The sequence below is a fragment of the Rhinatrema bivittatum genome, chromosome 6, assembly GCF_901001135.1.
Source record: "Rhinatrema bivittatum chromosome 6, aRhiBiv1.1, whole genome shotgun sequence".
In the NCBI taxonomy this organism is placed as follows: Eukaryota; Metazoa; Chordata; class Amphibia; order Gymnophiona; family Rhinatrematidae; genus Rhinatrema; species Rhinatrema bivittatum.
In genome coordinates, this window is record NC_042620.1 from 114,173,214 (window position 1) to 114,191,100 (window position 17,887).

General features: G+C 42.4%; 1 protein-coding gene across 2 annotated transcripts in view; it reads right to left on the bottom strand.

The window, feature by feature from the left end:
• Window positions 1-17,887, bottom strand: part of LOC115093684 (dynein heavy chain 11, axonemal-like) — a 586,171-nt gene that overhangs the window by 163,000 nt on the left and 405,284 nt on the right. For both annotated transcript variants that reach the window (XM_029605802.1, XM_029605803.1), the window contains one exon: window positions 6,344-6,526. In XM_029605802.1, the coding sequence (XP_029461662.1) occupies window positions 6,344-6,526 (183 nt within the window). The remainder of the gene's footprint in view (window positions 1-6,343; window positions 6,527-17,887) is intronic.

Consider the following 17,887-nt stretch of genomic DNA (forward strand, 5'->3'; position numbering starts at 1 on the left):
TTCTAAAAAATATATTTTTAGCCTAGTTTCTTTTTTTTTTTTTAACTCTTTATTTATATTATTATTTATATCATACAAGCATAGACTTGTAAATGAAAATAAGCCAGAGATACAATTAAACATATGAAAAAATAATTCTAAGACAGCAAAAGAAAACTCTTGGCTAAATAGTCCAATATAAGGAGGAGGAAACCAGAAACAAGAGAGTTATAATAAAAGAAAAAAAACCCCTCTAACATTAAATAGAGGCCCCACTTCCCTCACCAATCCCTATTAAGGAATAGCATCATTATTAAGTGTCCCTCTATTGGAAATTTTGGAATCTAGGAAAAAATGAAGCTGAAAAGGCTCAAAGAAAACAGGGGCAGATTTTAAAAAAATACGCCCGCACGTATTTTTGTTTGTGCGACCGGCGCAAACAAAAGTATGCTGGATTTTAATAGATACACGGGGTCGGCGCGCGCAAGGCTGCACAAATTCGGCAGCCTGGGCTTGCCGAGCCGCACAGCCTGCCTCCGTTCCCTCCGAGGCCGCTCCGAAATCAGAGCGGCCTCAGAGGGAACTTTCCTTCCACCCCCCACACCTTCCCATCCCTTCCCCTACCTAACCCACCCCCCGGCCCTATCTAAACCCCCCTACCTTTGTTTGAAAAGTTACGCCTGCCCATGGCAGGCGTAACTCACGCGCACCATCACCCGATCCGGGGGCTTGTCTGGAGGCCTAAGCCACGCCCCCAGAATGCCCCCGAGCTGGCACCTTGCCCCCTGGAACACCCCTGAACATCACGCCGCCCCCGACACACACCCGTAGCAAGCCCCAGGGCTTGCACGCGCCGCCAAGCCTATTCAACATAGGTTCGGCGCACACAGGGGGAGCTTGGGGCAGGTTTTCAGGGGGGGGGGTACACATGTATCTTACGCCCGTACCCCTTTGAAAATCTGCCCCATATTGGTCAGAAGCGAAAAATAACAAGCATTTACATGGAAAACGCAATGCAAAAAATGCTCCCTATACTAATAGCTTCATTGTGTATTTGCAAAAATGTCTTTCTTCTTTCTTAGGTCACTCTTGAGAAGTCAGGAAAAATCCACACCTTAGAACTCATAAAAAATTCCGCGGCATGAAAAAAAAAGTCTCTGAATCAAATTGCAGTCCGTTGAAGTTGTAAAAGTGACCAAAAGAGTAACCCAACAATCATCATTGACAGTAGACTTCAATAATTCTGAGATATCCAAATCCACAGCTTTCATAGAAACCAGTTGACCAGTAGAACCAATAGCTGAACCTCTTCTAATAGGCAAATAAACTTTAGTAAGTACAGGCAGTGCATCAATAGAAATTGCTAAAACTTTTCTCATGTAAGTTTTAAATAATTCAGATTGAGAAATAATGGATATAACTCTAGCAGAAATCTCTAAATTCTCAATCGTACAAAAGACTTGAATCTGTTCTTGAATAATCTGCCTGAGAAGCAGAAAGATTATCCTTGGATTGCTTCAGGCCTTGGATATCTTTAGAATGGTTTGACAAAGAGGTCTCCTGAGATAGTATATGTGAAAGAATATTATTTGTTGAAAGGTTCAACGAGGTCAGAGACCATTCCATAGAAAAGAGAAGCACCCAGATGTTCTCCAAAGTAATGGGTGAAGGCTTAGTGCTAAGATCTGGCAATTGGAATAAAGATGGCACACTCTGTGGAACCAGCAAACTCTTGTCCCCCAAAGCAATAATCTCATCAGAAACAATGGAAATCCCACCAGCTGATACAGTTGTATCTGAAGCACTGCCAAGTCTCGCTGTTGACTGTTCTCTCCCAGGCGTCTGCACACCTCCCATATTTCCTTCTGGGTCATGTTCCGCCTGGCTAGGTTCACCACTCACTGATGCCATCGCAGTGAAAGGAGGAGCAGGAGATCTGTGTTGGGGCTCAAGGATACTTCTGCATCCGATCCAAGCAGAGGTGTCACTCCCTTGAGCACCCCTGCAATGAAATCTGCACCCAACCTCAACTGGAGAACTTGAAAGAATTCAGGCATCTCTGCTTGCCACAATGGAGGCTGTTGAGGGTGAGAGGAGGGATTCCCCCTGCAGCTTACTCCTCCGTTTGATCATGAAATTAGGAAAAGAAAAAGTAAGAGGCAAACAGGACCCTCAGAGTGCTGGAGTTCTAACAAGATGTCCTTTCATGATGCCATCTTAGTCTCTTCATAGCCTAGTTTCTTACAGAGAAACCGGCCTTATAAAATCACCATTCCTGAATATCTGTCTGTGCAACTCCCTTCTCTCAGCCACCAATTTTTTTTGAACCATTTATTTAATTTCATTCAGATTTCTCCCACTGATAGTAGAGCACCCAGTGACAGCCGCTGCCCCAGTTTAAACTTTTCTTGTGCTCTTGACACCTAGAATCACTGTTTATTTTTCCCTAGTTTCCTTGAAGGAAATAGGCCAGTTCGGCTGAAATGACATCTCACGATAAAGTTCATTATGATGTCACCAAGCATATTTAAAGCCTCCCTGCCATTGCTTGGTCATCAACTCACTCAATTTTTAGCCTTGAATTAAAACATCTGTAAATAGTAATTTCTATAGCAGACATTATCATAACTAGGTGAAAATTTCTATACCAAAGGAAATTGGCATCATGAAATACTCACAAATCTCCTTGTTAATATCTTAACATGAACTAGCAGTAGACCAGGAAGTCCATCAATTAGAAATTATTTTATTGAAGTTATGATGTAAACATATAACAGAAAGTCAACATTACTTGTTTGTTTTGAAATTTTCTCTTCAATTGATGACTAAACCACAAGAGCCTGTTTAATCAAGGTCTTTTCCCAAAGATACAAACTGGGAGAAAAGCCTTAATGAATCAGGACGAAATGTATTGAACAAATGGAAGTTTGTTATCTTTAAAACAAATAGCATTGGCAAATTTTGGTTGCTCAGCTCAAAATATTTCTATAAAAACAAGATGGAAATTGAGTTAAATACTTACATACATCTTGTTGAAGCATCCATGTAATATGAAAGCAGATTGATAAAGGACAGAAAAGATGCTAAATATGCATCATGACAAACGGTGAAAAATTAAGGATTGTAACAAACATTAATTATGCTTTGGTAAGATGAATAGACCCCTCATCATTAATGAGAACGCACACCTTTGTCTAAGTTTCCCATGCACCTGTGATAAATGTGCTACTGGCAATAAAATACATCATAGCAACATTTGAATTAACAGTACACTAATAGATTGACATATGAGTAAGAACAAAGCATTTAATCATGCACACTGCACCACACCCAACAGCGAATTTCCTTTTGTACATCCATCATACATAGGTGAACACCACGATTAACTGAACAATCTTCATTCTAACTATTCTAACTGCATGGGAACTCTGATAGGGAGGGTCATATTTGAAGCAGAAATGGGTTTTTGAAAAACTGCCCGCCAATATGTTGGTAAACTTATATAATGTATGTCCTGTTTGCGCATAAGTTTACCCAGACTGAGAGGAGACATTCTGGGGTGGAAGTCAGGGAGTTAAGCACACATGTTTGCAAATTCAAATGCATTTGCGTACATTTTCTAAAAAAGCTTACATGTGTTAAATTGCAGGTGTAAGTGTGTATAGGTAGTTAGCTCCTTTCCGTTATGCCCCCATCCTGCCCACCACTTAGCCGGCTATCTACTTAGCCAGATAAGTAGTTTCCAGTTAAGTGGCGGCCGCTGAACGGGGCCGAATAATCAGACGTTGCCACTTAGCCAGATATGTCCCTACTTAGCCAGCTCAGAAGTGCTGAATATCAGCCTCTAGATGTATATGTGAAGAATAATGACATGGAAAAAATGGATTACAAACCACCATCATAGCACGCTAGTTAACTTGTACTCGATGTTGATGTGTTGTTGTTATGTTGAAAAAGATTATGTATGAATAATGAATATGACCTAGAATATGTATTTGCAGCTGCATTGACCTAGAATATGAATGTTGACCCAGAATTTGAAAGCTGATTTTTTAAACCATTGTGATGTTATTTTGGTATCAAGGTATATAAAACACCTAAATAAATAAAATAAATAGAACTACGTGGATCCATGCATTAAAAAAGTATACATGTACTGAAACATACATAGTATTTTATAAACTGTACTTTTATAAACTGCATGGCTCCCACTGTACAGTTTATTTTGAAAATTATCCCAGATGTAACTTTAGGGACACCTACTTAGGCATGTATGTGCTGAGTTATGCACACTATTGAAAATTATCCTCGCTATATACAAAAAAAATTATTGGATTTGTTATAAAATAAAGTCATAGGAGGCTTCTCCTCATAGATTTGGTCTTCAATGTGTCACATGCACAATATAAGTGCTCTTGCTAAGTAAATGAATACTTTCCTACAGCTAATCTATGACTTAATAGTGTCCTTTCATGAGTAGTAGGTGTATGAAGGCCAAATGATAATAAGTAACAGTGAGACCACATCTTTAAATCCTACATTTATATTTGAGTTAAAAGTGCATTTACTATAACAAGAACTAAACAGACTTTCTTATCGTATTCTATCTCAAGGCACCTAATAAGGTTCACATTAAAATGTATGACTTGACAAATTAATGCAATAGTTTTAGAAAAGTTATTACATTGCAAAATTGTACTTAGCAAACAAAGGGGGTCATTCACTAAAGCTTTATCGCGTGCGTTAGGGCCCTACTGCATGCGATAAGGCCATATCACATGCGAAAATGGCCTTTTCGCATGCGCTATAATGCAAATTAGGGGGAGGGGAAGACTCAGGGCGGGGGGTAGGGAGGAGTCAGCGGTGTCTTCGCTGCCAGCGATAATGTTACCAAGTTATCATCGGCAGTAGTGCGGCGAATAGCACCACCTTTCACGGTAGCGCTATTCGGTGCGAAAGCCGGCAGCGAAGACACCGCAGTGGTGCGAAGGCTGTGGGCTTTCGCAGGCCCGCCCCCTTTCGCCCCCTGCCCCCTGTTTTCGCTGGATTCATCATTCTGCAATGAATGATGAATCCATGTCAAAGGGTCAAAATCACTAAAGGTATTCTTCCATTCAATGTCTATGGGGAAAAAGCTTAGTAAATCAGACCCATAGACGCCAGTGTACTAACTCACAATTTAATGGTCTCAGAGTCCTATTTACTAAAGCACTTTAAAAATACATGTGCATTAGTTCCGCTTGTTTATTGTGCTGGTCACTAAAGGGGCTAAAGTCTTTATTGAATACTGCATTAAGGAGGTTTTACAGCGGCCAGTAACACATGTGAATTTGGTAATACAAGTTCGATCTCCCCTAATCCAATGACTGAAGGGCCCACTGTGTCCCAAGGCTTGTCCTCCCTGGATTGTAGGCCATTATTGAGAATAGATGGGCTCAGATTCCCAGTGGTCCCCCTTCCATACCCTTCCCCAAGAGCAGATAAAGGGGTCCTGAGGCTCAATGATCCCCTTCTGACTTGAGGAGAAAAAAAGAGAACATCAGGTCAGTCAGGTGACATTTGTAGCCAGAGTGACAGGAATGAGTAGGGATCACTCTTGCCCCTAAGATCCTTGTGCAGCCACCTCGTGCGGTAGGTGAGGATGAGCAATGTGCCTGGTGGTGGGAGAGGTTATTAAGCCTCAAAGCCCCTTCATCTGCCCTTGGAAGGTGGCCTGTGACGGAGAATCATTGGGATTTGAAAACACTTTGTCTGTTCTTAGAGGGGAGCACACCATCTGGTGGAGGTTTATTGGACTGCAGTCTACCCTTTCTTCACCCAGGAAGGGGAGTGGGATTGGAAGGGGGGCACTGACAGTCATTTTAGCTTGCCAATGTCCTCGCAAAAAGCTAACTACATCTTTTGAAGTGTCGCTAACATTTTGTGGTACCTAATGGGTTACTTCAAATCGTGTGTCTTAATGCGATTTGCGGTAAGCCAATTTTATATTAAAAAGCTGCTTTACATGTATTTGTATGCAACAAGGGGCATTAAAATATTTTTTGCATTAGGGTTTGGGAGGGTTTTTTTTGCATTAATGGTAATGCTAATATTGTGTATTACCATTTATGTGCATTAACTCTGATTTAAACACATGCTGCATGTCAAAACAGGCATTTAGCATGCATTATTGCACTTTTATAAATAGGCCCCATAAAGAAATACTGGTGATAGCACACAGCGCTGTATGGCTTCTGATAATTGCACAACAAGTCTGACTAAATTTGCATAAGCCATAAATATGATCTAAAAGCAACTTTTCATTTTTATCTCAACAAATGTGACTATTTCCACAATATGCCAATAAATAATTTTTAATTCTTACCTCATGAAATCTAATAATATTAGTAACCCAAGCACAGAGTCCAGCAGCAGCAGAGGATTTTGTGCGTACAAATTCTGGGTTGAATTCAGGGTCACTAAGATAATCTTTTTTTATAGTCTTAACTGTAACATCTGGGATGTGTTCTTTGTCAAAGTTTACAAGATTTTGTAAAAACTCATCTACCTAGAAAATAAAAAGAAAACATGGTGAGCACTTTAATAATATGTTTTCAGAACATCGGTCAGTGTGTTATTGTTCTTTAGCTTACAGCAATGAAAAAGATAAAAAAGGAATTCAATCATTATAACAACTTTTATAGAAAGGGCATAAGTACAGACCAAAAACTTTGTTACATAAAAAAAACAACCACAAACTGCAAAGATTATAAGCTTTAAATATATATAATAGGGAATTTTAGCACATACATCAGTTGTGTTACAAAATTACATAGGAACCAGTTACTTATAGCAGTAGTTCTTAAATCAGTCCTCATTTGATGAATGACACTTACAGGGTCATTCATCAAATTGTGCTACAGCCTTATCACAGGTGTTAGGGCCCTAACTCCCATGATAACGCCATAACACATGCGTTATTTAACGCATCATGAGATGTGTATGCAAATTTTTAAATTTTAGTCAAAAGGGAGGAGCTTATGAAAATGAGGGATGGTTAATGTTGTGTGTGATAGCATAACACATCATGACTACACCTTTTTCCTGATGTTATGGGGATTTGTGATATTTATTGCAAGTCCTATTTTGGGCAGGGGGGGTTGGAGGGGGAGAGGGTGAAGGAGATGGAGTCTCTGGAGTGGCACAGATATTAGTCATCTATTTAAACTACTGTAAGAGGGTCAACTAGTAACTTGAGGTGAGGTTTTGGTGGTGGTCTAGGGTTTGGGGAAGTTTTACACGCACGGTCAGAGCTACGAACAGCACAGTACATATCAGTGAAGATTTGATATGATTTGGAATGAGGAAAGGTACACAAAGATGAGATTTATACAATGTACTCTCGCCCTAGCTTGATAGTAGCTAGGTAGAGAGTGCATCAAGCTAGGGCGAGAGTACATTGTATAAACCCATTGGATGTTACCCTTAGCCCTCCTGAACACTTTCCTCCACCTCAGCTAGGTTCCTCTAATAATGCGGTGGTGAGGTCGTCGCAGGAGAATGATGCAACTGTTACCATGGTGGGAGGGGCTGTCGGCAGAGCAGACCCAGCTGTTACAGCTACCAGCAGTTGTGGAGGATTTGGGGAGATATCGCAATCCTATACCTCCCCAAGAGATGCTGCAGTTCGAGACGGATCTTTTCCTTTGAGTTCTTCTTTACATCGAAACATATAGAAATGACGGCAGAAGAAGACCAAACGGCCCATCCAGTCTGCCCAGCAAGCTTTCACACTTATTTTTCTCATACTTATCTGTACTTTGACTGCTGAGGTCAGGGCCCTTATTGGTAACTTTTTAGTTCTAATTCCCCCCCCCCCCTGCCATTGATGTAGAGAGCAGTGCTGGAGGCCCTTAGTAAGGCCTCCTGAAGTTACTTTAGACCCTTTGTGGTCTGTTTTAGTTCGTGTGGACTCAGCTATTTCCAATTGTGCTTCGGACATTGGCTGTTGGTGAAAACAGTTTCGGAAGTTAGAGAGGTTCACTCTCAAAAGTTCCAAGAGATCAATTTAAGGGTGACTAATATAGAAAAGCAAGTTCAAAATATTCAGTGCAAACACTGCTTTAATACAAGGCAAGAATGCTATTCACAAGAAAATTGAATAGCTTGAAAATTTCTCTAGGCATCTGAACTTGCATTTTCTTAACTTTCCTAAATTATCAAGGGTTTCAGCTAATGAAACCCTGAAAAAATACTTCATTCAAGTTTTTTTGGGAGGGGTGGGATCAGTCCCATAATATGAGAGAGAGAGAGAGAGACATTACCTACAAGACCCACATAGTAGTGAAGTATTTATATCTCTAGATCAGAAGAAGTCTCCAACTTCAGTATCTTTAGTCGACGTTCAATAATATTATGACTCTCGACTAGCATGAGCATACTCCCAGGGGCATTTTTTTTACTGCAACTACACTAAATCTTATTGCATCACCCACAGGGAAAGGTAACTTTATTTTCAAACATCCTGCATAACTTGGCCCTCCTATAGATGACATTTTGTACTATATTATCTCACCCTAGCTTGATGGTACCTGCTATAGAGTCCATCAAGCTAGGTTGAGAGAACATAGTAGAAATTTCATCTTTGTGAGACTTTCCTCACCCCTAATGACTTCAAATCTTCACCAAGGTGTACTGTGCTGTTCGTACGTCTCACTCTACATGAGAAACTGGCCCCTAAACACTAAACCACCACCACCTCACTTCAGCCTATTAGATGGCCCTCCTATAGAGATAAAAATACTTCATTACTATGAGAGTCTTGTAGGTAGTCTCTCTCTCAGCACAAGATACAAAAAATAGGGATTATTGGAGGGTATGATAAGTTTACTGCACTACTGATGTGAAGCATCAATATGTTGCATCAAAATGCATTAACAACATAGAATATGTTGTTAATGCATTTTGATGAATCTAGGGGTTGGAGAGTTTGGTTGAAGAAAGAGAGACTCTATTGGTTTCTTTTGTTTTTGAGCAAGATTTAAATATGATTTGGAAATTTTACTTTCGTAAAGCTCATATTCTCTTTTATGGGAAATGCATTTGGATTTATCCGGATATAGATAAATCCACTCAAGAAAGAAGGAAATTATTTCTCGCTATGCGTCAGAAAGTTCTGTCATTGGGAGCAACATTTTTGCTTAGATACCCTTGTAAATGCATTATAACTTATGTTGGTAATAGATATATTTCCTTCTTCCTGAACATTTACATTTTTTCCTAGATCAGAAGAAGTCTCCAACTTCAGTATCTTTAGTCGGCGTTCAATAATATTATGACTCTCGACTTTGTAGCAAGTTAAGCCTTTTGTTTTTGATTTCTTCTTATTTCACTCCCTTAATGCCTGTATCTCCTTCCGCTCTTACTGTGGACTAAGGCAATGTATTTTTGTTATTTTCTTTTTTTTATTCTGTTTTATTATTTCTATTGTAGAAATATTTTTCCTTAATTTGCCTTTACTTTGTCATTTATGGCTATGTAATGTTAAATTTATAAATGCTTGCAAGTCTGCTTTGAAAATTGATGTTAACTCATGCACGTATTTGCAGCACAAGTTATGCAGGATGTTTGAAAATAAAGTTCCCTTTCCCTGTGGGTGATGCAATAAGATTTAGCGTAGTTGCAATAAAAAAAATGTCCCTGGGAGTATGCTCATGCTAGTATTGTGCACAAAAGTTAAAAAAAAAATGCATTTGTTATAGAGCGTGAATCAAAACTGAGCCTGCTGAGTTCTTTTCCCATTGACTTCTGCTTGCTTCCAAAGGGTTTACAAGTAAGCCTACCAGATAAGGGGTTGCTCGTCAGTCTGAAAAGGAAGAGAAAGGAGAACTGAAAGCTCCAGGAACACACAAAACAGGTATAAAAGCTAGTTTACAATCATCTGTTTTCTGGGTCAGCCGGGCTTGGATATGTCGTCAATAGGCACACTAGGCATGGGTCTAGGGTGGCAGAAATCTGGGGGCAGCAGGCTGGCTGAAGATTTGCTGCCTTTCAGCTGCACATAATCTCATGTAACCCCACCCTGGTGGGCAAGTCCAGCACATGTGAGGCCATACAATTATTTATAGTCTATGGAGAAGGAACCCTGACTAGCTCTTATACCTCCTTTACTTCCCAAGATGTGGATTCCCCTAGACTGGGGGAAGAAAGGAGTCCTTTCAGGTCCCGATGCAACTGGGGTGGTTTTCTTACACATTCCCTTGTGTTTCCCCTGGGGAGGACGTTGGTCTCTGATGTGGGGACGGCAAGTACTCTGGAGCCACTTGATTAGTGTCCAAAATAAAAGGCTTTACTGTTAAGTACTGATGGTAAATGTCACAAAACTCAACTGTAGCGCCACAGAAATCTCTCTTCAATTCCTTTACAGTCTCTTCCCTCTTTCTGTGCAGGGGAAAACCACCCACTCTCTTGGATTAAGATAAAGTGGAGCTCCCATTTGGGTTGGGTCTTTAGGATGGTCAAAACCCCTTCCAAGCTGATAAAAATAGCAAAGTCTATGGCACAGAGAGTAAATCCTCTCTTTCTCTCCCCAGGGCAGTGAACACCGGATGGGTGTACCCAGTGATGTTATTTTTCTTTACTCATGGCTAGCAGACCTTCGGGATATCCTTGATCTTACCCAGTGTCTTTAGTATTCTCTCTGGATCTGTGATGAAATAAGCAGTTCTCTTGCTTCTAGCAGGAAGGAAGGGGCAGCCAAAACCTTCCTCCTGGATCTTCTAATGAAAGTGCTCTTTCCCCCAAAACTGATATTAACAGCGGAGTTGTTCTTGCAGCAGGTCACTGTCACTCCCTTCCTCACCAAAGTTATGGAGGGCAGGGTCTTCCCTATGCCTGGGCATCCCAAACACAGGGTTCCCCAATTCCTGTGCCCAAGAAAGGCCCAGATGTCTCACAAGGCTCCCACCATGAAAAATCTCAAAACCCTCATAAGCAACCCAGAGGCTTATCCCAACCAGCTAGTGAGTAGACTGAAAGGAAAACCCTCCCGACACTGGTCACGACCAACAACCTGGGTTAACCTGCCTTTACTGACTGGGCCTATAAAACAACAAAAATTGAACTCCTACCACCTCTGCACTCTGTGCTAACAGAAAAGGACTGCCTCTCGAGCTCTCTGTGGAGAGCTCCTAAATAGACTTCCAAGCGGACGGCCATTCCAGACTCCACAGAATGAGGAGCTGCATCCAAATGGCACCTCCCTCTGTGCTAACCTTCTTTTTTCAGCTAAACTCAGGGCTCAACCAGATCTTAATGGTGACAAGACCATAGGGTCCATCACATTCAATTAACAGAGAACAGCCCCTCATCTCCCAGGCAGCATGCACGGAACAGGATGAGAGAGGGTGAGCCTGGAGCAAGTAGAGAGAAGGGGGATCATTTAGTGGAGGAGAGGGGGGGCTGAGTGAAGATTGGCTGGGGGGATATATGTGTGAGAGAGAGAAGGGAATGAGGGGGAAGGGGATAGTGTTTGTGTGTGTATGAGAGAAGGATTGGTACCAACTGTGTGTGTGTATTAGGGATGTGAATTGTTTATCTGACGATTGAAAATATCGGACAATATTTTCAATCTTGTCAGATATCGGGGGGTCCCCGATAGTGATAGGAAACCCCACGATTAATTTTGTGGGGTTCTCTTATCATTTTAGGGGGAGGGGCGGGAAAAAAAGGCACTCAAAAATAACCCCCAAACCCACCCTGCCCCTTTACATTTAATTATTTCAAATCCCCCACTCTCCCAACCCCCCTCTCAAACTTTTTTAAAGTACCTGGTGGTCCAGCGGGGGTCCTGGGAGCGATCTCCCACTCTCGGGCCGTCGGCTGCCACTAATCAAAATGGCGCCGATGGCCCTTTGCCCTTACCATGTGACAGGGGCTATCAGTGCGGGCCATCCAGTGCTCCTACCATGTGACTACAGAAAAGCAGTATTTTCTTCTTTTTTGTGGAGGCTTGGGGGTGCCTCAAGACTTAACATCAGCTCCAGGGTTGGCGTTAATACTTGGGAGTAAAACCGTGTGCCTTGAGCGCACACGGTAATTTTTTGCATAGAAGGTAATATCTAATAGCCTCATCTACATGGCATTTACATGTTGTGTGCACTATTAGCTATGCGCTGGTTTGAATGCACATTTTGGGCATGCTAATCCCATTATTGCATGAGGAGTTATTGTAGCACGTCCAAAACGCGCGACCAACCGCATGGCAAGATGTGCACTAGGCTGAAGGCACTGAATTGCTTCGGCCTGTTTGCGAAAACTGAGCAATGTGATGTGCTAATACTGTTTGAGTTTAAGGGATGGTGTGTTGGTTCCCTTAAGTACATAGGTTTACATGATTAGTGGAAGAAGGTTTAGCAAGGGGAATAAATGCAAGGGGTACTTTATTTCCTTATCCCTTATTTTTCCCTTGCTTAACTTTATGGATAACTTTGGCATTTTTTAGACCATGGGTGCTCAAACTGGTTCTCGGGTCCCCCTTAGCCTGTTGGGTTTTCAGGATATCGCTAATGAATATGTAGCCCCTCCCCCCATTCATGGGGTGCACTGAATAAAGGCAGTCATACAGTTTCTGGGGCTGTACTTCAACTTCCTGGACCTTGTCTTCTCTCAAACATGTCTCACACAAGACTCTGGGAATGCTGAGTTCATCTGGCATGGGAGTTTCAAATTCCTGGGCCCCTGGTTTCAAAGTGGGTAACAGAGTCTCTGGCATTAAACTTTCACCACATTCTCTCATACTGGTCAGTATAAACTCATAAGGCTGTTCCACTCAAAGAACAAAAGCACCAGTAAATAAAGCACGGTCCAAGTATAGGGCCAGATTTTAGTACCTACGCGTGGGGGTAGATTTTATATAAAATCCAGGGTCGATGCGCGCAAGGGGGTGCACACTTGTGCACCTTGCGTGTGCCGAGACCTAGGGGAGCCCCGATGGCTTTCCCTGTTCCCTCCCCCCCACCTTTTGTTGCGTCCATCGGTCCTAGACGGCTTCGCCCCGTTTGCCTCACCTTATTCACGGCTCCTCCCACTTACCTGGGAAAGATGGCTACTGCTGCATTTACAAGCTGACCTCTCTGGCGTCCCCAGAACAGTTATAGTGCAGCCTCCCGCCATTGCTCCTCCCAGGTACCTACTAGGGTGCACGGGCAACCCACGTCTTTGTACCACCCTTGGCGCGAACCTCGAGGGCGTTCCCTCATGCTGACCGTCATGCCATCTGGGTATATTACCTTCACTAATTTGCTAGCTCGTTGAGTTAGCAAGGACTCGAATCCGTTCTTGACTACGCTACTCTGCCGCTTCCGTGCTGCCACAGGAAGCTCTCTCTCTCTGCCCTTCGGGGTAATCGCTAACCTTGGTACCCGCTCCTCGGGGGCCCTCTGCTTTATTTCAGGTGCCTTACAGGGAACAGGTACTCGCTCCTTGAGGGCCTGCTCTCCCTGCCTCGGTGCCTGTACCATCTACAACATACCTGGTGGAATCGCACAGCTACAGCAAACACCTAGTGAGTACTCTAACTCTCAGTCTATATCATCCACAGTATCTCCTCGCTGGGAGACCTGCTGCGGAACCTCCTGACGTCATCTAGGAGAGAAGGGCTCCCTCTGCCGAGGTCCCTGAGACTGCAACTACGGACTGCCTCACTACTGCCACCTGGTGGCTCTCTTCAAGCTGTCTAAATAAAGAACTATTTGTGTTTTGCGTGTACGAGTCTAGCCCAATACTGTGGCTCCTCACGGGGCTCCTCCCCATGGGCGTGGTCATCTTCACAGCACCCAAGGATCCACCAAAACACATGTAACCATACAGATTGCTAACTCCATGGATCCAGCTCAGCTCACTGCGTTGCAGGCCATTCCAGGCCTGGCCAAGCGGATCTCCAAACAGCAGACTGCGATGGAGAGACTTACCGCTGCATTTAATCTACTGCACACACATGTGAACCCGCCTTCCACCTCAGGTAAAGAAGCTAAACCATCTGAAGTGACGGTCAAGACTACTGTGCCTCTAGCAGCTCCTACCCCGCTTCTTGGGAAAAGTTTGGAGATGCCCATGCACTTTGCATTACAACCTGGCCACTTTCACACAGCCTATGCCAAGACTACCTATATCCTGTCGTATCTAGATGGACGAGCATTGTCTTGGGCCTCTTCGCTGTGGGAGCACGAGGATCCGATCCTTCATGACCTTGAAGGATTTCTCGAACTGTTCAAGTCAGTTTTCATGATCCTGCCCGGTATACCACGGCAGGATATTCTTTGGTTCACCTGAAGCAAGGGAACAAACCACTAGCTGACTTCGCTGTTGAATTTGATGCTGGTGTCTGAATTATCCTGGGATCCGAGATGCCTGAAGACCCTCTTCTTTGAAGGACTGAACTCCCATCTAAAAGACGAACTCGCCGCTTGTGAGAGGCCTGAGACCTTGGCTGAACTAGTGAAACTGGCAACAAGGATCGATCGCCGACTTCGCGACAAGGTTCAAGAGACCAAGACTCCCAGGAGACCCTTTTTGAGTGAAGTTCCAAATCCTTTCAAAAACTCACACCGCTCAACAACTGCCAGATTAATCCATCAGTGAACAGAAAGACCTCCTGATCAATCCGCTAAGAAAGCAGAAAGAGGCTTTGCACATGCTCAAGGGACATTTTATACCCCTGAGACCTATCCCCAAAAAGGGGATGGAGAAAAGCAGGGAGAGGACCCAAAAAATGCAGAAACCCAATAGTTAGAAACTGGAATATTATTAGTAGGAAAGGCAAAGCCAGGCTACATCTCTCCTCCAGCTCAACAACAATAACAACAAAAAAGAATGTGAAGCTGGATAATGATTCGGTTTTTCTTTCTAGCAGGAATACATATCACACAAGACATAAATAAGACATTCACTTAATGCAGGTGTAATAACCTCCAGGTCAACTTGGGAGAACTCAAAACCCAAGGAAAAACACTATTACTAGCATGATGAAATGGAATAGCACTTAAACATACCACATCACAAAATACACAAACTGATTTCTGTTCTCCTTGGGGAAGAACACAGTTATCACTTCTCTACACCCTTCACCAATAGAAACTTGGAATGACAGGGACCATCCCTTAAACTATGTAAACCATTTTATGGCAGCTGGGACCACCATTTAAATTATCTGGTAAAAAAAAAAAAGTATCCTCAGGATAAGCAGCAATAAGTTAGAAAACTATGGCATGGCAGCAGTGACTACCCATGAGAAGATTCAGACAAATATTCTGAGAACAGGCACACTAAAGCCTCTTCCACCAACCCAGATACAGGGAGATCCACTGATTTGGATGACCCTATCCCATCAGTGGAACTGTCCCATACCTGCAAGGCAGGGAACCATCTACAGAAAAAGACTGAAAAATACTTTTCAATCAACCATCAATGTGATCCTTTAGGGAGGTCACTGACCCCTAGATTTATCAAAATGCTATATTTATAGCAGAAATAGTGCCCGCAATTAAAAAAAAAAAAAAAAAAGGTTGTGCTGTGTAAAAGGGAGCACTTTTAACTCTGTGTGGCATTTGGGCGAGGGTAGGTTTGGGGGGGGGGGGGGGGTTTACAGTGAATTCCAGGAGTCTGTGGAACTTTCACCAGACATATGAACATATCAAAACTACCTAGCTTCAGAGAGAGCATTGTACAAATCAACTCCTCTTGTACCTTTCATAGATTCAAACAGCAGAAAACCTTCAGGGTTGTCAACTTTGCTGTTCGTACTCCTTGAATGTAACCCCCCCCCCCCCCCCCCGCCAAATCTACCTCCCCCAACCCCACATCGAGTTAAAAGTGCTCCCTCTTACAGTGCTATGAATAGAGAGTTACATATTGGTTTCTATATAATCTTTCTCTCTCGCTCTCATATAAGCAGGTACTTTTATTCCCCGTGAGAAGAATAATACTCCTTTTGTAGCATTATAGATAAGCTTATGGTGGTAGGGACCATCATCAAATTTTTACCACTTAGGAGAAGAAGTGGAAAATATATACCAAAATAATTCTGCAACGATGGTAAAAATACACCCATATTAAAACAATATTTCACACTGTGGAAAAATCTGAACCAAACCATTAAGTCCTAGCTCCAAACTTCTCTGGCAACCTCAAACCACATAATGGTAACCATGCATAGTAAAATAAGGGGTTACAAATAAATATACTGAACACCTTTTATTTTATATAATTTTTCAATAGTTTTTTCTATTTTTATGGTATTTTAAACTTTTTTTTTATATTAACTAACTTATATTAGTCAACAACAAACAGGTATTAACTGCACCATGATGTATAGCAACATAATACTCTACAGCTTATCCCTAAATTTTAAATCACCCTATTCAAACAACCAAGTCTCTAAACTCATAAGTTGGCACCATTTGTCAATTTGTCATATTTTTTTAACATAATCAACATTGCTACCTTTAAATATGGGATAACTATAACTCTTTAGTCCACATTATAGCAGCAGACATCTCAGTTTTAGATCACTGTCTTTGGTGGCTCTTGATTAGCTAGGTTGCCAGTTGCTTGTAGACTGGGGTTGACAGTTGTAAATATCTGTAAGAGAATACAAGGAAAACATACCCTCCCACAAAGGCTATTTATAACAAGGCATAACAAATGTACCTCTTCAAACATTAAACTCAATCACAATTGTATTAGAAAACAAACGTTCTGAAGTGCACTTTGGCAGAATGAAAAAATTCAGTCATCCCCCTTGTAGTCTTCATTAACAGGAGGGAGAGGGACATGGTGAATGGGGTTTCTTGACAATGCACCATTTGGCAACTGGCACTTGATCTGAGCTGTATCAATCCAGTCATCCCACCAATGGTACTACACCATGTTCTTGTACATGTTGCATCCTACTTTCATATCTCTGATCTTCTTTGCAAATGCAGAGGAGTAATATGGATGACTTCTCACAAAGTTTTTGTCAGTTTATCTTTGATAATGCATTTATCTGCATTTTCTAGGATCCCTTCTTCATGATGTCTCTCAATGTAGTTAACGACACATACTGGTATGTAGAGATAATACAAGCTGAAGAGAGCTCTTATTTTTTGCCAAACCTTTCTCTCCTCTTGCAAAGCCCTCTTCAAGGTCTGCCCATGTTTTACAGTGTTATGGACAGTCCACGATTGGTCCCGCACTTCTTAGGTGATGGGGTAGTCTAATATGTTGCTGTCTACTAACCCCACAGGTCCACTGCTGGGCAACGATGTATTACCAAAGGATGACAATAGGCCTTCTGAAATGATCACTATATGCAGATGATAACTGTCTTTGGCCTCCTCCTGCAGGAAACTCAAATAAGCACCTCCAGCATAATTCTAACATCATCTGGACTGCGAACTAATACATTGCTATAAGGGATTATTATTACAAATCTTCTCCTGGCAATGGCCGTACTGACCGTCATATTCAGGAATCATAGTTGGCAACATTACTGTACAACTTCCCCTCAGTGAATTCTGGGAGTCTGTGGAATTTTCACCAGAGGAATGCGGTATAAATTCTCCCTGTCCCTGCATGGGCAATTTGGGTTGGCATCAGGTGGCACCCTGAGACCTAGCTGGAATTTGCAGCCTCTGCAGCACAGATTGGCCCCTCTCTCCTTGCGCTCCTCGTATTACTCATTCAGCAACATCAACAAACTCAGCTCAGGACAGTTCTGCAGCCCCACCACCAACATCTTCCATGGGCTTAGGGCTCTCTTCAATGTTTTCCTCCACTAGTATGTCCAGAGCCTCTGTCAGAGCGGGTAATGGTATTGCGGGCAACTTGAATACACGTTCGCTGTCGGCCGTGGGACTTATTTGGGGATTTGACCCTCCAGTTCCTGATG